General features: G+C 55.3%; 1 protein-coding gene across 1 annotated transcript in view; it reads left to right on the forward strand.

Annotated features, from left to right (window-relative positions):
* The first annotated feature begins 17,451 nt into the window (after nt 1–17,451).
* Nucleotides 17,452–21,232, forward strand: part of FAM193A (family with sequence similarity 193 member A) — a 61,977-nt gene continuing 58,196 nt past the window's right edge. The window contains exon 1 of the mRNA XM_040966468.1: nt 17,452–17,648. Within this exon, the coding sequence (XP_040822402.1) occupies nt 17,541–17,648 (108 nt within the window). The 5' untranslated portion in view covers nt 17,452–17,540. The remainder of the gene's footprint in view (nt 17,649–21,232) is intronic.

The raw sequence follows: 21,232 nt of genomic DNA on the forward strand, positions 1-21,232 counted from the left end.
GGCTCCTCCATCAGAACCTCTCCCAATGCCAGATTGTGCGCATACCAGGGGGTCCATGAGCCACCCCTACTCAGTTCACCTCCTGTCCTAGCAGGAACAGTGGCTTTTCCTGACTGGCCTTCAACCCAAACTGGTCCTTACTGTTGGATGTTTCAGCCCAGCCATGGCTTGTCCATACCCACGTATGGCTCACACATGGCTCAGTAGGGGTTGAGACCTTGCCTAGTTCATCCCACATCTACCCTGGTCCTCCAGGACACCAGAGGGTGTTGGAGTCTGGCCCGGCTCGAGCATCTAATCCCAGTCCACACTTGTGGCAAGGGAGACTACAACCATATCCTGATCAGAAAACAGCCCCCATTCCAGCCCATGCGCCCCTTGGTGGGAATCTCAACCCAGCTAGGTTGTCCCCTAGCTCCCCAACTGGGCCTGTTCCCAGCCATAGATCATGCGCATGCCAGTGGTTGTTCTGACTTAGCTTAGCTCAGCCCCTCACCTGTCCTGACCCCTGCCTTAGACACTGTGGCTTAGTGGTCCTGGCTCACGCAGACCAGTAGGTGTAAGAGCCTAGCTCGGCATGACCTGTGCTCCATCCTGGTCTCTAGTTTTGCTTGTGGGCTAAGGTTTGCTTAGTCCTGCCTGGTATACCCCGTTCCATTACCATTTCACACATTAGCCAGCTGTTGGAGCTACTTTGCCCAGCTTGTCCGACCCCCAGGTCTGGACCACATGTTCACCAGCGGGAGCTATGACTCGCCAGGGGAGATTCCCAAGTTCCTCCGCTTGATCCACTCCCAGACCCAGTTCTCATACATGCCAGTGGATTTTAGGCCAGGTTCTGGTGAATTCTGGCCTTCCATTTGGCCTTGTATGAGCTGGTGAACCTTGCAGCCTGGCCCACTCCACACCCTAATCAGGATGCACATTTGGGTGCTGCTGCCTTGACCAGTCCAGACTGTTGGGGGTTCCTTTACCTGTGATTGATGCCAGGCTCCTTGGTCACACCTGGCTTAGTCCAGCACCACCCCAGCTCTTGAGCTAACCAGTGGGGCTAGAATTTCCACAGGGTTTGGCCCACACACCCCCCACAGAATCTATACCTGGATATGGTTCTTGAGTGCTAATTAATGTAATGGCCCTGCATAATGTGACCCTTCTCCTGATCCATCATCATGTCAGGTAATAAGCTATCTTGCTGGACAAGCGCCGACCCTTAGCTTTTGCATGGACTGGTGTTTGGTGGTCAGCATTGCTCAGTGATTATTAGTTTTTCAAAGGAAGAGTTACGGTCATTGGAAATCTTTAGGATTGACTCACATCCCAGAAGCACAGTGGGTTCAACCTGGAGCTACCTAGGCAGCGATTCAAAGAACCAAAACCACAGAGTCCCAGCTGGGCTGCCAGCAGGTGGAGCCTGGCACCAAATGGTGCACTGGCTGCCCGGGGACAGCTTACCATGTGCACATAGTGGCTGGTGTCCGGGATCCAGGCATGAGACGCCCTGTCCTGAGGCCCACCAGCAGCCTTGCTGCTGGAAGTTTAAACCCCCAGGCCCAAGGTTGCGCCCCTACCGCCTGGTCAGGGTGGCGGGTGGGCCCCGAACCTGCCCAGTCACAGAGACTTCCCCCATTTGGTGTACTCACCCTGAAGGGAGCAGCCCCCAGAGCCCAGTCAGGCCCCGGGACTGCTCACCACATGCACATGGTTCTGCTCTTTTTTAAAAGATGTTTTATTTGTATTACAAAGTCATATATACAGAGAGGAGGAGAGAGAGAGGAAGAGCTTCCATCAGATGATTCATTCCCCAAATGGCTGCAATGGCTGGAGCCCCTTGGCCCATCTGAAGCCAGGAGTCAGGAACTTCCTCCAGGTCTCCCATGCAGGTGCAGGGTCCCAAGGCTTTGGGCCGTCCTCGACAACTTCCCCAGGCCACAGGCAGGGAGCTGGATGGCAAGTGGAGCACTGGGATTAGAACCAGTGCCCATATGGGATCCCAACGTGTTCAATGTGAGGACTTTAGCCACTAGGCTATCACCCTGGGCCCAGTTTCTGCTTTTTAAAAAGCTTACAGGGCTCGGCGCCATGGCCTAGCGGCTGAAGTCCTTGCCTTGAATGCGCCGGGATCCCATATGGGTGCTGGTTCTAATCCTGGCAGCTACACTTCCCATCCAGCTTCCTGCTTGTGGCCTGGGAAAGCAGTCGGGGACGGCCCAAAGCCTTGGGATCCTACACCTGCATGGGAGACGTGGAAGAGCTCCTGGCTCCTGTCTTCAGATCGCTCCTCCTCACTGCATATCTAACCTTATAATAAAAATAAATAAATCTTTTTTTTTTTAAAGCTTACAAAAAGGAGGGCCCACATTGTGTGAACTGCATTGTTGGCACTTGGCGGTCCCTGCTGCTCTGCTCCCATCCAGGTCCTTGCTCTTGTCCCTGGGAAGGCACTGGGAAGTGAGCTATGTGGGAGAGCTGGGTGAAGACCTGAAGGGAGTGCAGGCTGCCAGCTCTCCTGGCTCCATCCCAGCCCCAGCCGCTGTGGGTACGCGCAGAGCAAACCACAAGGAAAGAATAAGTTTGTTTTTAAAGATTTATTTATTTATTGGAAAGTCAGATATACAGAGAGGAGGAGAGACAGAGAGGAAGATCTTCTGTCCGATGATTCACTCCCAAGTGAGCGCAACAGCTGATGCCATGCCGATCCAAAGCCAGGATCCAGGAACTTCTTCCAGGTCTCCCACACGGGTGCAGAGTCCCAAGGCTTTGGGCTGTCCTCAACTGCTTTCCCAGGCCACAGGCAGGGAGCGGGATGGGAAGTGGGCTGCTGGGACATGAACCGGTGCCCATACGGGATCCCAGCACATTCAAGGCGAGGATTTTAGCTGCTAGGCCAAGGTGCCAGGCCCGGGGAAGGATAATATTTGTCTCTCCTCTGTCACTCTGCCTTTCAAATTCGTAAGTTAAAGAAATATTTTTGTAAAGATGTATTTATTTCTATTGCAAAGGCTATAGACACCCAGCCTTACACAGATATATTTAATGCACTTCAAAAAGCATCATTTGGGCATGGCATGATGGCTCAATGGCTAAATCTTCACCTTTCACACACTGGGATCAGATATGGGCACCGGTTCAAGTCCTGGGTGCTTCATTTCCCATCCAGCTCCCTGCTTGTGGCCTGGGAAGGCAGTCAAAGATAGTCCAAAGCCCTGGGACACTGGTCCCATTTGGGAGACCTGGAGGAAGTTCCTGGCTTTGGACCGGCTCAGCTCTGGCCGTTGCAGGCAGTTCGGAAGTTGAGCCAGTGGACAGAAGCTTTTTCTCTATCTCCTTCTCTCTGTAGATCTGCTTTTCCAAAAAAAAAAAAATCACTCACTGGCCAAGTCAGAGTTTACCTGCCGCCAGGGTTCTCTGCGGCTGTGCAGCGTTGCTGGAGGGATGTCGTGGCTTGTGGTGCTCTCTGTGCCTACTCCGGTGTCCTGTGGAATATTGGGGTGCTGCTGGCAGGGACCGTTGCCTAGTGAAGGAAAGTCAAAGGAGCGAGTTTATGAAATTCTCTCAGTTGCCCTTGCCAGTGTCCGTTTTGGACATCGCAGCCCGGTGGCCCTCGTCCCCTGCTGGTTCGTGCCTGGTGACCTGTGCCTTCCTGTGAGCCCGTTTCTGGAAGCACTGCCTGTTCAGGCCGCCTTCTCATGGGGCACGACACACCTCTGCGGCTCTGACATGGCCCCTTCCCGTGCCCCGCATCCCAGCGGGGCCGGCCAGACCCGGCTCAGCTCGCTGCTTGCTCTCTGGGCTCGCCCTTGGTGTGGGACTGGTCTCAGTGTGTGGGGGCAGTCTCGCTCTGTGCCTTTGGGGGTCACCCTCTTCTGCCTGGCATGTTCTCCCTCCTTTGCTTGATCACTGCTGCGTCTCTACTGCCCGTCGGGCTCCCTTGGTGCCTGGTGTAACTGGGCCGGCAGGTCTGCTTGGTCTGTGTGCCCGGGCTTCTGGCTCAGCGCTGTCCTCGGAGCTGCCTGCACTTGGCACCTTCGTCCTTGACGTTCTCCTGCCTCAGAAGGAAGCGCTGATGTTTGAGGAGCTGACCGTGTGCTCTGGGGTCTGTCATTCACGAACGCTCCTTGGCGTGAGCCTCGCAGCACTCCTGCTGCCCGCACTGCCCTCCTCCGTGGCACTGATCGGCGTCTGCCCGAGCTCCTGCTCGCTCACAGCTGGGCTCTGGGACAGGCACTGTTGAGTGTTTTGGGCTCAGATGTGACACTTTGAGCATCTGTTGTTAGAGAGTTCTGGAAGTGAGGAAGGTCCCGCTGTTGTGGGTATGGATGTGTTGGAAATGCTGCCCGAGGCCTCTCTCCGCTCTGTGCTTAGCTAGAACTGCTTTGTGTGCTGTGTGCCGTCAGTTGTATTCTCCCTGCACCCAGGTGAGAAAATGCTGCTGGCACCCTGGCCAGGCCCCCTGGACTTCGGGACAGCACTGAGCCTGAGCGGGGACACTGGAGGGGGGTGTCCTGACCCCGTAGCTGCAGGAAGAGTGTGTGGACATGTGGGCCTGGACAGGGCAGGCGTCGCTGGGCTGCCCTTCCAGCTGTGCGATTGCTCACCAGCACTTAGAGCTGTGGGCGCTTCTGCACTGGCGAGGGTGCATCCTGTGCTGAGAGATTAGGATCAGGAGATTGTTTTGTTCACTTGTAGAATTCCTGCAGCAGCCAGGAGCCTGGAGCTCCGTCAGGACTGCCCTGTGGATGCCAGCAACATAACGGAGCTGGACGTTGGAGTGGGGAGTGGAGCCAGACCTGGGGCCTGAGTACCCTGAGAGAGGGGGTGTGGGTGTGCCAGGCTGTGCCCTAATGGATGAGTCAGTCTCCGCCTCCCCGCCGCCAGCTGTCTAATGGTGTGTAAACTGTGCTTCTGGCGAAGCATTAGGTGGTCTTCGAGGAAACGCTGGATTGGAGAAAGTGCAGCCCGTGAGAGCGGGAGGCCTTGGAGGCGACAGCACCTGCGAGTTTACATCACTAAGCCTACTGCTTCCTGGAAGTTGATGGACGCGTCAGTTGGAATCCGGTTGGAGAAGCAGGGAGGGCCAAAAGGAGAACTCGTGTGGAGAGGACTTCCGGCTGGGTTTGCTGTGGTGTGTTCCAGTGTAAAGTGCCAGGTCCAGCTGGGGCCTCGCTGGCTGGCCCTGGGAAAGCAGGCCTGTGGGGGAGCAGCAAAAGAGCAGAAGAAATGGTGTGAGACACGTAAGTCTGTCGGTGTGTGCTTTTGGAGTGTTCATTGAAACAGCCGCAGTAGGTTAGAGCAAGCTTAGAAACGCCGAGTCTGGGGGTGGCCGTGCGGTGGCAGAGGCGTGGGTGTTTGGAACTGGCGTCACCTCTGCTTTTTGCGAGGCTCTGGTCAGAGTGTTTTGTTGGGAGACAGGCACGGGATGCGGATGCTCCAGGGCGTATGAGTCCTGAAGGGGTCGGAGGGCGGGGCGGCAGCAGGAGGGCGGGGCGGCAGCAGGAGGGCCGGGCGGCAGCAGGAGGGCGGGGCGGCAGCAGGAGGGCGGGGCGTGGCTCTGGGAGGGCGGGGCGTGGCTCTGGGAGGGCGGGGCGGCAGCAGGAGGGCTGGCGTGGCTCTGGGAGGGCCGGGCACTACCCCGCCTTAGGCAGGCACTGTCCATTCCGCAGAGTGAGTGGGCAGCCTTTGCCGCTCCTTTCTGTGAGAAGTGACTATTAGTAAAATACTACCTAGAAATTCAGTGTTTTTTTGAGGAAAATGAAGTCTCCATTGTGTGTCTTTGCTGAGCGGGAACAGTCATCTGACTGCGTGCTCGAAAATGAGGTAAAAACTTCAGCATGTTTAGAAGCTTCTGGTTGTAAACTTATTAAAAATATAAAGTGACTTTTGGTGATACAAAGATATTTTCAGCAGTGTTTATTATTTTAAGATTTATTTATTTATTGGAAAGTCAGATATACAGAGAGGAGGAGAGACAGAGAGGAAGATCTTGGGTCTGATGATTCACCCCCCAAGTGACGCAACAGCCGATGCCATGCTGATCCAAAGCCAGGATCCAGGAACTTTTTCCGGGTCTCCCACGCGGGTACAGGATCCCAAAGCTTGGGCCGTCCTCAACTGCTTTCCCAGGCCACAAGCAGGGAGCTGGATGGGAAGTGGGGCGTCCGGGATTAGAACCGGCGCCCATATGGGATCCTGGTGCGTTCAAGACAAGGACTTTAGCTGCTAGGCCAAGGCGCCGGGCCCAGCAGTGTTCCTTTTTAAAAAAGCAAAAATTGGGCCCCAGCGCGGTGGCGCAAGTGGTTAAGGTCCTCGCCTTGCACGCCCGGGATCCCATATGGGCGCCGGTTCTATCCCGGCAGCCCCGCTTCCCACCCAGCTCCCTGCCTGTGGCCTGGGAAAGCAGTCGAGGATGGCCCAAAGCTTTGGGACCCTGCACCCATGTGGGAGACCCGGAAGAGGCTCCTGGCTTCGGACTGGCATAGCGCCGGCCGCTCACTTGGGGAGTGAATCATCGGATGGAAGATCTTCCTCTCTGTCTCTCCTCTCTGTATATCCGCCTTTCCAATAAAAAATTAATAAAAATAAATCTTTAAAAAAGCAAAAATTTTCGTGTCATCTGTTTCTGTAGCTTCTGTTTTTGGTGGCTGTAAGTGACAGCCCCCTGTGGGGTGCTCTGTCCGTCAGGCCCGCGAGGCAGTGTGCTGTCTGTGCTTTGGGTCTGTCAGTGCAGACCCCACGGTGGGCACCTCGCTGGGGACTGAGCAAGCAGGGCCAGGCCAGCTGGGTCCCCCTCTGCTCCCTGCTGCCCTGGGCCTTGCAGTGGGTGCCTCCATGGTCCTTGTGCCGTGTCCTCGGGCCAGGCTCGTGCTGCCCTTGGTGTCCAGGAAGCTGTGTTCTGCACCTCCCTCCTGGCTCCACCTCCTGACACCTCCCGCCCTGCACGGTGTGCCTGGCCCTCCCGGGAAGGCTCCTTGTTGGTCCTCTGCCGTGGGCAGTGACGCCTTTGTGTCACAGGCAGGCCTGTTGTCTCCTGTGAGAGTGCAGGTCATTGTTCTAATGTCTTTACCATGGCTGACGAGGGTCTGTTGAACGAATTAAACAAGATGTAAATAAGAAAGTTGATTTTTTTTTTCCTTAAAGATTTGTTTATTTTTATTGGAAAGGCAAATTTATAGAGAAGGAGAGGCAGAGAGAAAGACCTTCCATCTGAGGTTCACTCCCCAAGTAGCTGCAGCTGCTGGAGCTGAGCCGACCCGAAGGACTTGCCAGCCCCCCGTCTGGGGTTCAGCTAGAACTTGGAACAGCTAGAACTTGGAGTGGGGGGAAGAGCTGTTTTTCATAGATTTGAGCGGAGCAGCTCTGCAAGGTCTGTTGGCCCAAAGTCCGTTAGATGGGCGTGGCCTCGCTGATCACCTTCACCGCCTCGCGCTGTGTGTCAGCTTTGTTGTTGCCCTGTGTGAACACTGACAGTGGGATGGGTTGTCCTTAGTGTCAGCGATACACACAGGATGTGGTCATGGCCGTCCGGGACTTGGTGAAGCAGTTGTTCCTGAAGGTCCCTGGCCTTCTCAGCCTGACTTGATCTACCTCTGGTTTTGGCAGGAACGGCGGCCTTGCCTAACTGGCCCACACCCATTCTGGCTGTTAACTGTTGGGGGCTGCAGCCCAGTCCCACTCGGCCCACCTGAGACCCAACTTTCATGTGGCTCAGCGGGTGCTAAGATGTAGCCCGGCTTGTCCTACTACAGGTAGCCTGGCTGTCTTGAGCACAGACAGGCGCTGGAGCCGAGTTCAGTCTGGCACACCCAGGCCCAGTCCACTCCCATGCCAAGGGATGCTGCAGCCATGACCAGCCCAGATTGCAAATCCCCTTCTGGCTTTCACGCTCACAATTGGGCACCTCAGCCCCACTGGGGCATCTTGTAGCTCCCCAACCAGGCCTGCTCCCAGCCACAGATCGTGACATGTGGGCAGTCGCTCTGACCCAGCCAGCATAGCCCCTCCCCCAGCTTGGCCTTTGACCTTTGGATACTGCAGCCCGGCTTAACCTTGCCAGCCCCTAGACCCAACTCAGCTGCTGGGTGCTGTCGCCCAGCCCTGGCCAGCCTGCCTCCATCCGTAGTTTTCCTGCAAACTGCCAAGTGCGATAGCCTAGCCTGCTCTGTCCCACATTCCATCTTGGCTCCTGCACATACCAATGGCTATGGTTTGGCTTGGTCCTGCCTGTTCTGCCACCCCCGACTAGCACCGACCAGCACCCACCCCCGCCCCACCCCACGCCTCTGACGAGTGAAGCAGCCTTGCATGACCTGACCAACACCCATCCCTGATTGGCGTAGTCACCAGTGGCAGCTACAGCCCACCAGGCCCATTCACAGACCCAGATCACATGTGCCAGTGGATCACATGGTCCACCCCCAGTCTCAGCCTTTGTGTGTGCTGGTGGATGTAGGTGCTCCGTCTCCCCACTCCTAATTCCTGTGGGGTCTGCAGTCCGGACCAGCCCATCCTGTTCCCCACCCTAGTGCCCACGAGTGTCAGTGCGTTCCATGGTTGTACCTAGTCTGGACCGTCACCACCCCTGCCCCTTGAGCAAACCAGTGGATGCTGCAGTCCCACAGGATGAGCCCGCATAGTTTTATCAGATTCTGATTCTGCCCCCAGACATGGTTCTTTTTTTTTTTTTAAAAGATTTATTTTTATTGGAGAGGCGGATATACAGAGAGGAGGAGAGACAGAGAGGAAGATCTTCCATCTGATGGTTCCACTCCCCAAGCAGCCGCAGTGGCTGGAGCTGAGCCAATCCGAAGCCAGGAGTCAGGAGCTTCTTCCGGGTGTCCCATGTGGGTGCAGGATCCCAAAGCTTTGGGCCGTCTTCGACTGCATTCTCACAGGCAGGGAGCTGGGTGGGAAGTAGGGCTACCGGGATACGAACTGGCGCCTATATGGGATCCCAAGGTGAGGACTTTAACCACGACACTATCTCGCTGGGCCCCGCAGACCTGGTTCTCTAATGTGTTGGTTAATGTCATGGCCCACTCCAGTGGTGACACATCGCATGTTCCAGCACTCACTGATGGGTCTTGTGGTCCATTCCTGCCAGGCAAGCCTCCCAGCTGTAGGGTTCATGTGCACTGGAGTGTGTCATGGCTCTGGTCTCCCTTGTGGACAGGTGTGTTGGTCTGAGCCAGAAAGATCCCTCAGTGTGGCTTTTTTTTTTTAAATTACATTTCATTTTGTGACACCGTTTCATAGGCTCTGGGATTCCCCCAACCCCTCCCTGTTCCCTCCCCTCATGGTGGATCCTCCACCTTATTGCAGTATTACAGTTCAAATCCAGTCCAGATTCTTTCATTGCATACATATACCAAGCATAGAGTCCAGCATCTTATTGTCCAGATACAGTCAACGGTTTCTTGGGGAGACCATCTCTGGTCTGAAGGCAGAGCTGGCCTAATATCATCCCGGCCAACTAAAAGCCCCAACATATCATCAACATCAATTTAGAGCATAATAGAGTTCATTGATATGGCATTGAGTAGCCAGTATGTTAAAAAATGCAGGTTCTTAACCACATCCTGTGATTATTTCATTGACATTTCAATTTTGGTTTATAAACAACCGGCTTCTGTATACCTTAATATAGCTATAGGGAACTATTCAGCTGTCTCGTGTCTATTTTCATTTTAGTATTTAGCGGTTTATAGTTTTGAAGCATGATTTTTACTGAACTTGGCAGATTTTAGGGTAGTCCAAACTGGCTTAAAACTCTAACAAGGCATATGTCAACAGTTGGGGTGCAGAACAGTTCTAGGAGGGGTGTGCAGAGAAATCTTCAATACCCCAGTGAGGAGTAACTTATCTTTGTGTCCTACCTAGTAAGGTATATGGGAATCTACATTGACTGCTTCCTCTGTGGTTCCAAGCTTTCCTTGTTGTTCTCTGTCTGTATGTCCTCATTTTTTTGTTGTTGTTATGATTTATTTGGGTTTTTTTTTGGGGGGGACCTCTGGAGTGACCCTGATGGTCATTGCAAGAGAGGGTGGGGTTCCAAAGTTGGAGCTAAGTAAGGACCAGAAAAAGCTCCTCTCCCGAGTCCCGGAGAAAGTTTACTGTTCTGATTGCGAGGACCACTCAGGGCTCCTGGCTGTTCTGATGACCTTGGAAGAATTTGGGCTTCTTCCATCCCATGTGGTAGATCTAAGCGGGAGTGGATGGCCTGAGAGTCCACAGCTTCCAAAGGCAGTCCAATTCCCTCAGTCCAGAGGCCTTCTGGAAGCCTCTGGGTCTCGGCTCCCTTGCTTTCCTGCACGTACAGTGGCCTTGTCAGTAGAAGTGCCCTGGAAGTCATGCCTCACCTGAACATACTTTGTCAGTGGTCCCCCTGCCCCCCACGACCTAGATCCCTTCCCTGATTTGTGTGCAGCCCCAGGGAGCATTTGTGTCCCCAGGCTGGTCTTCTGGCGGGCTGGCATGCCGGCCTGCACACCCAGGACCCTGGATCCAGTTCTCTAGCACATGGTCCTCAGCCCACCCCCAAGCCCGGTCCATCAGACACCATGCCAGCCTGCCAGCCTGGGCCGTAACATCTGTCCCTCCTCTGGCTCTCCCCCGCCTGGGACCCAAACATGTGCCGGGGGCACTGGCCCCCAGTGCAAGTTTCCAGGCCACCCAAGGCTGCCTAGGTGCTGCCAGAAGGAAGGTCATACTTCACCTTTAAGACTTAATTAGGTAAGATTTAGATTGGATTTCCATCAGAAGCTGCAGGGGCTGGGGCTGGCCAGGCTGAAGCCAGGAGAGCACCTCTCACTTGGTCGGCTGGGGCAGGTACTCAGGTGCCCTGCGCTGCCCTCCCAGGTGCATTAACGGGGAGCTGGGTAGCGAGCAGAGAAGCTGGCATGAATCAGATGCGGCATCGCAGGTGCTGGCTTAACCCACTGCACCACAGTCCCTGGCCCTGCATTTCTGTTTGGGGCCCATGCTGTGTGGTGTGATTTTTTTTTTTTAATTATTTATTTTTATTGGAAAGTCAGATTTATAGGGAGGAGGAGATACAGAGAGAAAGATCTTCCATCACTGGTTCACTCCCCAAGTGGCTGCAGTGGCTGGAGCTAAGCCGATCAGAAACTAGGAGCCAGGAGCTTCTTGCAGGTTTCCCTTATGGGTGCCGGGTCCCAAGGCTTTGGGCCATGCTTGACTGCCTTCTCAGGGCCAAGCAGGGAGCTGGACAGAAAGTGGGGCTGCTGGGATTAGAACCAGCGCCCATGTGGGATCCCAGCACATGCAAGGACTTTAGCCACTAGGCCACCGTGCCGGGCCCTCGTGTGGTATGATTTTTGGCGTGCTGGACAGGTGGCACAGTGAGCTGCGGCCCCAAAAGCCCTGAAACATGAGGGGGATAGTGGGTACCTGTATGTTCTGTGTGGTTAGATGAGGGTGTTTGGTACGTGAAGTGCATTGAAGATGTTTGTTCATCTGGGAGACAGCTCCCACCTGCTGGTTCATGGATGCTCTCTGGGGCCAGGGCTGAGCCATGCTGAAACTCCAAGTCAGGGCCAGTCACGCCCCCCCCGCCCCCCCCGTGGGGAGCAGGGGCCTGGCCGCTCGCTCTGGGGCCTGCCTTGTTTGCATCTTGGTGTGGCTTTGGGAGCAGCTGTTTTTGGAAGGCACAGTGTGAGGAGAAGCTGAAAGCTGGAGCATCTGGGCTCCAAACCTCTCTCCCTCGGCTCTCTGCTGATCTGTCAGCAGGGTTGTGCAGGCCGTCCAGGGCCTTGAGGTCTGGAGGCCTTTCTCATCTCTTGGTCTTGGGGTGCTTAGCCCAAGGGTAAGGAACCCATTGGTGTCCAGCGCGTATATTTCATCTGCATCCCCATGGGAGCTTGTCTGGCTTTCCCGAGCACTCAGCAGCACATCTCCAGACCACCTCTTAGTGTCCCCCCCACACCTCCTGATCCCCCCTACATTTCCCAGTGTCCCCCTACGCCCCCAGTGTCCCCTTCTACCTTGCGGTGTCCCCTTTCACCTCCCAGGGTCCCCCACGCCTCCCACTGTCCCCCACACCTCCCACTGTCCCCCACGCTCCCACTGTCCCCCACCCTCCCACTGTCCCCCACACCTCCCACTGTCCCCCACGCTCCCACTGTCCCCCACACCTCCCACTGTCCTCCACGCCTCTCACTGTCCCCCACACCTCCCACTGTCCCCACACCTCCCACTGTCCCCACACCTCCCACTGTCCCCACACCTCCCAGTGGCCTGCTGTGCTCCCCGTGGCAGCTCAGCCCACAGCAGTGATGTTGAAGTCAGCCTGACGTTAGAAGGCCAGGGTCATCGCTGCCGCCTGGACCTGCCCTTTGTTCGGTGGTCCTCTGGCCTGTGTGAGGTCCTCTGTATTTGTTCCGTGCCCTGTGCGATGACCCTGCCGTCGCCCGGTCAGCTCAGGTCATCCTTGGTGCAGCTTGGCTCCGTCCTCACTGCTGTGTCTGTGCCTGAGCCCATGAGTTAGCACTGGAGGAGGCTGGCAGACAGCAGGGTGGTGAGTGCTGCTGAGCGTTGCGGGCACCCTGCACTCCACGCCCTTCCTGTGCCCCTTCCCCAGGTCCTTGCCACAGGTTGTTCCTTCTCTCTTCTTTCTGAATTCCTGACCAGCCAAGCGAAGGTAGTGACTCGGAGTGAACCGGCATGGACCTGTGTCTGACCAGCTCTCCTCAGCCAGGGAAACTGCTTTCTTTGAGAGAGAGCAAGCCAAGAGGAGGAGGGGTGCCTTCCCCTGTGGCCACAGCGGCCAGGCTGGAGCAGCAGCCTGGAGTTCAGCCTGAGTCTTGTACCAGGTCCTGGGGCATGCAGCAGCAGGGAGCTCCTGTCGAAGCCGAGTGAGGAGCTGCTGGCCAGGGCTCTGCTTGCAACAGCCGCGACCCATGGGTGCAGTCCTGGCTGTCCCAGTTCTGATCCGGCTTTGCCAACGTGCCTGGGAAAGCAGCAGCAGATGGTCCAAGCACTTGGGCCTCTGCAGTCACGTCGGAGCCCCAGAAGCTGCTCTGGGTTCTTGGTTTCCACCTGGCCCAGCCCTTCCCATTGTACCCTCTTTCTATAATTCTGTCTTTCAAATCAGTTTAACAAAATCTCTCCTCCTCTCCCCCCAACCCCAAATAAAAGCTCAGATGGGACTTCAGTGTGGGGTGCCGGTGAAACAGCTTCTTTGCACCAAGAGCCCAGGCCCTCCCTGAGCGTGGGGCCTGCTGCCGCTGCTGCTGCCTGTGCTTCCTGAGCTCAGGTGGCACTGGGGCTTGCTGCTTCATGGTTAGGTGTGCCAACAGCTGCGACTCGCTGCCAGCCCTTTGGGAATTCTAGCAAGGCTGGCGCGTGCCATTTACGAGGTCTTTCATGTGGCCACAGTCGGCTGTATAAGCCGTGCTGTGCAGAGTGGTTGAAATACCGTGTCTGGTCTCAAGGAGTTTGCAGAGCATTGGTTGGGAGAGCGGCCAGGAGACCTAGCTGTGTGACGGAGGATGCGAGAGCGGAGGGGAGGGGAGCGTGGCGTCTTTGCAGCGGGAGAGGATGGCCGAGTGGGGTCCTGACGTGCACGAACACTCCCCACGTGGTTTCGGTGACTGAGTCTGGCCAGGCTGACACCAGCAGCCAGCAGCTTCTTCAGTCTCCCACCTGAGTGCACGGGCCGAAGACTTGGTCCATGTTCTTTTGCTCCCCTGGGCACATCAGCAGAGTTGGATGGAAGTGGGGTAGCATAGGAGATGCTGGCATTGCAGGTGGGGGGCTGACATGCTGTGCCACAATGCCAAGTCCCCGTGGACTAAAGATGCCACATGAACTACATTGCAAGCAGAGGGCATTTTCTGAGTGGGCGACAAGGGTGGGAAGCCTTCCCTGACATTCTCAGACAAGGATATTTGAAGAGAAGCAGTGCATTGTAATCTGCGTTAACTCAGGCCTGGACTCAGAGCCTAGCCCTGCGGCTTTAGGGGTGAAATGACTTGCTGGTTCAAGTCTTGATTTCTCTAGCTACCATTTTGTCTTAGACAAACCTCTCATCCTTTGGCTCACTGCCCAGGTGCCTGGGGCTTGGGAATGTGGTGCAGGACTGGCCTGGGCGTGAGGCCCACTGCTGGAACAGCCTCTGTTGCTCCCAGGAGCAGCTTACTGCAAAGGTAGACTTGCGAGCCATATCCCAGTTGCTGTCTTAACTGCTGACCCAACTTGACAGTAGGAAGACCTGTCCTTCCCTCTGAGTCCTTGCAAGGCTTAGGGAAGGGTTGGCACAGCACCAGGCAAAACCTGGGGCACCATCAATACCAAAGTCACAGAGATCCAACTCTTCCCTCTGCTGGTTCACTGCCCTGGCGGCAGTGCCCAACCTGCCCGCACCCTGCCCCTGCCCTGTCCTTTTATGTGAACACTCGGGATTGTACTGAGTCAGCCGACTCCTGTGCTGTTTCCCGGGAACTGAAGTGTTGGTTTAGTGTTTGAAGCCATCTTGTCTGTCTGTCTCTCTCCTTCAGGAGGTGAGTTATTTTCTAAGCTGAGCAGGTGTAGTCCTGGCAGTTAGCTGTGCACTCGCATAGAGCGTGAGGCACTGGGTCACACACGTACATGTGTATGTACATTTGCATGTATGTAAAGACGCTGAGGGCTGGTGTGTGAGGCACTGGGTCACACGGCCCCTGTCTGCTGATGTCTCGTATCTTAGCAGACTGCCGGTGTGAGTCCCGGCTGCTCTGCTTCCCTTCCAGCTCGCTGCTGGTGCCCCTGAGAGGCACGGTGGTGGCCCACGTGCTTGGGGCCCAGTGCCCACGCGGCAGGCCTGGGAGGAGTTCAGGTCAGGCCAAGCAGCCATCTGGGATGAACCGACAGAGTGGTGACTCTGTAACTCTGCCTTTCAAATCAATCAGCAGGTCCTTTCATAAGAAAATTTGTAGTTGTTAGTAATTCTTTTCCAAGCAGTGCTTATTGCATAAAGAACCTGCATGTGGTTTAAAAATAGTTTTAAAGATATACTTATGTGAAAGTCAGAATGACTCTTGATACATACACAGAAGCATCTTAACGGTGATAAATGAGAGAGCACGGGGTGTTTGATGTTGTGTGTGCAGTTCTGGGACCTTCCAGGCGGAGGGTGGAGGGGCCTGTGCGCAGTTCCTACCAGGCGGAGGGTGGTGTCCGAGGGTGGGGAGACCTGCAGCATGACCGGGAGGCTCTCTGAGCGTGGATATGCACTCTGAGGCACACACTCCTTCTGTCACTCAGGCCCTCAGGTCCCTGCAGAAGCAGACTTCGTGGCCAGTCTGTCAGAGTCTGATCGACCATCAAGCCAGTGGGGCAGAGCGCCTCCCACTGAGGCCTCACGGGGAGCTGGGGCTGGCCAGCCGGGAATTGGGGGTTCTCTTGCCTGGCCCCTGCAGGGGATTCAGAGCATGGCCCAGGCAGTGCCTGCCTCTGTGTGTCCATGTGTGGCAGCTGCCAGCCACTGCCCAGGGCTTCTCTCGCTTGTCTTGAGGGCCAGGTGGGGACCGTGTTAATTCATGGCCTTGGTTTATCTTTCTGTGCAGTTGGCCGTCTTCCCGAACAAGTGTGCAGTGATGTTCCTGCCTGACTGCCTGCCTGCACCTCTGCTCTCCTCCACACTTTAGGAGTTGCTCGCAGAAGCAGCCTTGGGGCCCGTGCCACCGGCATCCCATATGGACAGCATTTTGAGTCCCGGCAGCTCCACTAACATTCATTATTTATTTATATATATAAATAAATGCATATTTTAAAGATGTACTTATTTTTATTGGAAAGGCAAATTGGCAGAGAGGAAGAACTGCCAAAATGGCTCCAGTATCAGAGCTGAGCTGATCCAAAGCTGGGGCAGGAGCTCCTTCCGGGTCTGCTACACAGGTGCAGGATCCTAAGGACTTAGGCTGTCCTCCACCGGGGGCTGTCGGGACACGAACTGGCGCCTGTACGGGCTGCCAGTGCTTGAACGTGGAGGATTAGCTGTTGAGCTTTGGCACTGGTCCCTAAATAAATAAATATTTTTTAAAAAGAAAAAAACAAAGCAAACGTTGAAATGGGGGAGTTGGAGATAAAGATAGCTTCATTATTATTTTAAGGTTTGTCAGAGGGAGAAGAGGGAGTGAGATTTCCTCCTCTCTGTACTGGTTCACTTGCCCCGGGGAGGCATTGGCCACGTGTCATCTGGGCAGAGCAGGGAGCCAGGAACTCCCTGTGGGAAGGCCCACGCGCCTGGCCCGGCCCGCCCCGCCTGGCCCAGGAAGCCCAAGAACAAGTGCAGTAGCATCGTAGCCTACACCCTGGTAGGAGTGCCCACATCAGGGGTGGCTCGGCTCTGTGCCACAGCCTGTGGCACAGCCACAGCCAGTCCTGTGGACTCCCTCGTTGCTGAGCCTGGAAGAGAGGCTGGGTCATGGGAGTGTGGCAGCCCCCGGGCACCGTGCTGTTTACCTGTAGTCTCAGTGGCCTCCTCAGGACGGCGTAGATACGCCAGTGTGCTTTGTCCAGGAGCCTCTGGGCACAGATGCCCCTCGGCTTGTGGTCTCCCACCTGCTTGATGATAAACGATACTTGGGTTTTCTCATGGGCTAAAATTGAGCCTGAGTTTCCCTGTGCGGAGAGCTCAGTCAGGAGTCTGGGTGAAAGGGTTAGTTGGACAGTTTTTATAACTCCTAAGATCATCTCTGTAGCATTAGTGCTCAAATTTTGGAATGTATTTTAGTCTACAGGTTTACCCTCTGTGTGCTGGTTCACCCCACGGATTCCCCAACACCAGAATGGGGCCCGGCCTGAGCGGCACTGAGGGGCCCAAGTGTGGCAGTAGCAAAGTTGCTGTGCCCTCAGCCCGCACTGCGGCCTGGGGGGCGGCCGTGCTGCGGCACCTGCTCCCGTGGCGCCGCCGTTTCACGTTTCTAGAACACCGGGTCCAGTTTTATTTAATGAGTTTCCCATTTTGTGTTCCTCTGTGTAAATCCACTTGTGCCTTTTTTTTTAAGATTGATTTATTTTCATTACAAAGTCAGATATGCAGAGAGGAGGAGAGACAGAGAGGAAGATCTTCCATCCAATGATTCACTCCCCACGTGAGCGCAATGGCCGGTACTATACCGATCTGAAGCCAGGTACCTGGAACTTCTTCCAGGTCTCCCATGCGGCTGCAGGGTCCCAAGGCTTTGGGCCGTCCTCGACTGCTTTCCCAGGCCACAAGCAGGGAGCGGGATGGGAAGTGGGACTGCTGGGATTAGAACCGGCGCCCATATGGGATCCTGGTGTGTTCAAGGCGAGGACTTTAGCCACTAGGCCACGGCGCCGGGCCCCACCTGTGCCTTTTAACTGGAACTACATCTGTATGTCAGCAGTCTTGGTTTTCAGAATGGAACTTTGTTTGTGTGTTACAGGCTCCTTTTGGCTTTGGCCTGAGCCCCAGGGCACCTGCCCACCCCGCCGGGGAGTGCTGTCTGCTGTGCAGAAGTGAACGCAAAGACTCCTCCTCAGACAGCGGGATACAGACTGCCAGCCGACTGGCCCTGTCCATGCCTCCCAAGGGCAACAGTGTGCTGCACCTGCCGCTCTGGGTGTGCCCAGACTGCCGGAGGACCGTGGAGAAGGAGGAGCGGCCCGGTGGCCCTGAGCAGCCGGCGGTGAGTGGCTGCCAGCCGGGGCCGTGGCCTTCCTGGCTTCTCGTGGGTTCTGGGCCCTTGAGAGACGGAAGTGAGTTGTGCTTGCTGCAGAGGGCCGCCCCCGCGGGCGCCGTCTTCTGTCCCATCACAGGGCTTTCCTGTAGGCCTGCCTGCAGTGCGGCCTCTGCTGCCCCTGTCTGCATCGACACTGCTAGCAGCAGCCCGAAGGACATGTTTGGCTTTTGGCATCTGGGCTCAGAATGTTGCGGCAACAGTCTCCTGAGAAAAGCAAATAGGCATTCTGCGACTCTAGGTCTGGAAAGTTCCATACCGGAGTAACGGCCATGCAGTTCTTTGTGGAGGCGTAAGCCTTAAGTCTGCTTCTCCCGGCTTGTGCCTGAGCCCGTGCCCGTGCCCCAGCGCCCGGAGGCTTGGGGGAAAGGCCACATCCTCATCTCTGGCTTCCGGAAAGCCTTCTTCTCTGGCCCATCTCCTTTCCCTTGGCTGCGTTCTTCCTCCCAGCTGCCTGGCCCCTCCAGCTTCGGTGCTGTTTTCTGGTCCAGCCACTGAGCCAGGCCTCCTGCGGGACATGGCCACGCTGCCTTCCAAAGCACCCGTGGGCTCGCGTGGGTCCTCAGGGTGGAGATGGAGGCTCATGGAGCCGTTCCCACACGTCCCGTACTCTGTATTGCTGATACGTTGTGGGTTTTATTCATGTCTTCACGGGAATATACAATCCTCGAAGGCAGCCGCGTATGTGTGTGTGTGTGTGCATGTGCATGTGCGTGCACATATGTGTGCATGTATATGTGTGTGCGTGTATACGTACGCGTGTGTATGTGTGTATATATGTGTGCATGTATACGTACGCGTGTGTATGTGTGTATATATGTGTGCATGTATACGTACGCATGTGTATGTGTATATATGTGTGCATGTATACGTACGCGTGTGTATGTGTGTATATATGTGTGCATGTATACGTACGCATGTGTATGTGTATATATGTGTGCATGTATACGTACGCGTGTGTATGTGCATGTACATGTGTGCATGTATACGTACGCGTGTGTATGTGCGTGTATGTGTGCATGTATACGTACGCGTGTGTATGTGTGTATATATGTGTGTGCGTGTATACGTACGCGTGTGTATGTGTGTATATATGTGTGCATGTATACGTACGCATGTGTATGTGTATATATGTGTGCATGTATACGTACGCGTGTGTATGTGCATGTACATGTGTGCATGTATACGTACGCGTGTGTATGTGCGTGTATGTGTGCATGTATACGTACGCGTGTGTATGTGTGTATATATGTGTGTGCGTGTATACGTACGCGTGTGTATGTGTGTATATATGTGTGCATGTATACGTACGCGTGTGTATGTGTGTATACATGTGTGCATGTATACGTACGCATGTGTATGTGTATATATGTGTGCATGTATACGTACGCGTGTGTATGTGCATGTACATGTGTGCATGTATACGTACGCGTGTGTATGTGCGTGTATGTGTGCATGTATACGTACGCGTGTGTATGTGTGTATATATGTGTGTGCGTGTATACGTACGCGTGTGTATGTGTGTATATATGTGTGCATGTATACGTACGCGTGTGTATGTGTGTATATATGTGTGCATGTATACGTACGCATGTGTATGTGTATATATGTGTGCATGTATACGTACGCGTGTGTATGTGTGTATATATGTGTGCATGTATACGTACGCGTGTGTATGTGTGTATATATGTGTGCATGTATACGTACGCGTGTGTATGTGCATGTACATGTGTGCATGTATACGTACGCGTGTGTATGTGCGTGTATGTGTGCATGCATGTGTGTATGTGTGTGCATATATGTGTGCATGTGTACGTACACGTGTGTATGTGCATGTACATGTGTGTGCATGTATACGTACGCATGTGTATGTGCATGTATACGTACGCATGTGTATGTGCGTGTATATGTGTGTGCATGTGTACGTACATGTGTGTATGTGCGTGTATATGTGTGTGCATGTACATGTGTGTGCACGTGTACGTACATGTGTGTATGTGCGTGTATATGTGTGTGCATGTATGCGTGCACGTGTGTTCTGCCTGCCTCACGTGGACTAGGTCTCCTATACTCCATGTAATGAGCCGACAAAGGCGCGGAGAAACAGTGGAATCTCAGGGTCCCTCCTCTTAGGTCTTTCTGTTTTTATAACTTCCTTGCCTTTCTTTCCTTTTCTTTTTAGATGTATTTGTTTATTTAACGGAGTTACGAGGTGGGGGAGAAGCGGGGCGGGAGAGCTGTCTGTCTGTCCCTCTGATTGGTTCCAGCAGCCCCTGGCTGGGCGGGGCGAAGCACGAGTCTGGGGCTCCAGCCCGCCTGTCTGGTCGCAGGGTTCCGCTTGGGCCGTCTTCTGTTGCTTTCCCAGACACATTAGCAAGGAACTGGATCAGAAGTGGAGCCCCTGGAACTCGAGCTGGTGCCCCCGTGGGATGATGGTATTACTGGTCACACTGGAGTGCTGGCCCTTGTCTTGTCTGCCTGCTGTTACTATCTGTGTCCGCTAAAGCACTTGCTCTACTCCCCGATCCTCGCTAGTAATGACACTGGTTTCCTGTTCACTGCCGTTGATATTCACAAGTCTCCCACTGACCGCAGTCTCTGTGCTGCTCAGTGTCCTGCCCTCTCTGCTTCAGGCTGCCCGTGCCTCGGGCTGCATCCACCCTCAGCCCACCTTGAGAGTCTGTCCTCCTGAGGGCTGGGCCAGCCTGCAGCCAGGCTTAGGGGCGGAGGTCCACTGATGCTGCGAGATCCGCTGATGCTCTGTTATTGATTTGAAAGGAGAGTCACAGCCAGGTGGCGGTCTTCACCTGCTCTTCCGCTCCCCACGTGGGCGCAGCAGCTGGAGCTGGGCCAGGCTGAACGCAGGATCCTGTAACTCCATCCCGCCTCCCCGTGAGGGCGCAGGCTCCAAGTACTGGGGCCAGCCTCTGTTTTCTGAGCACGTTAGCAAGCAGCTGGCTGGGATGTAAGCTGGCACCCACATGGATGCTGGCACTGCAGCGTCCCGACCTCTGTTACCAGGGGCGAGCACGGCGGCATCTGCCCGTGGTCCTGGATAACTTGTACAGGTAGATGCTCACTGGCGGGAACTCGTGTTTCCAGGTGTGAGCTGTACTGGAGACGGCTGTGTGAGCCTGGGGGGGAGCCGGCAGGGCGGCGGGAGAGCCAGGGGAGCTCCGAGTTTGGCAGGGCTGGCGTGCTGGCGTTTTGTGGGGGACGCGGTGTCTGTGTGGGACACTGGCCTGTCCCTCGGGAGGGCCGTGTGAGGTCGGCGTTACCATTTATTCTCTGGAGGTTGTTTTGGCTCTTGTCTCTGCTCTGTTTGGGCAGGTGCCAGATGGTGCCTGGAGAGCTCGGGCTGCCTCCTGTGTGCTGAGAAGGCCCAGGTGGCCTCGGGGGGCGGTGCTGCAGGGCCTGCTGTCCACCTCCTCTCAGCAAGCACAGTTCTGGCCCGGCTGCCTAAGGCTGAGCCAGGCAGGGGAACCTCTCTTCCAGGTGTCCTGGGAATGCATGGCCGCTTCCCCATGGCAGGG

This window comes from Ochotona curzoniae, unplaced genomic scaffold (genome assembly GCF_017591425.1).
Source record: "Ochotona curzoniae isolate NIBS_2020 unplaced genomic scaffold, NIBS_Ocur_1.0 scaffold_4505, whole genome shotgun sequence".
Taxonomy (NCBI): domain Eukaryota; kingdom Metazoa; phylum Chordata; class Mammalia; order Lagomorpha; family Ochotonidae; genus Ochotona; species Ochotona curzoniae.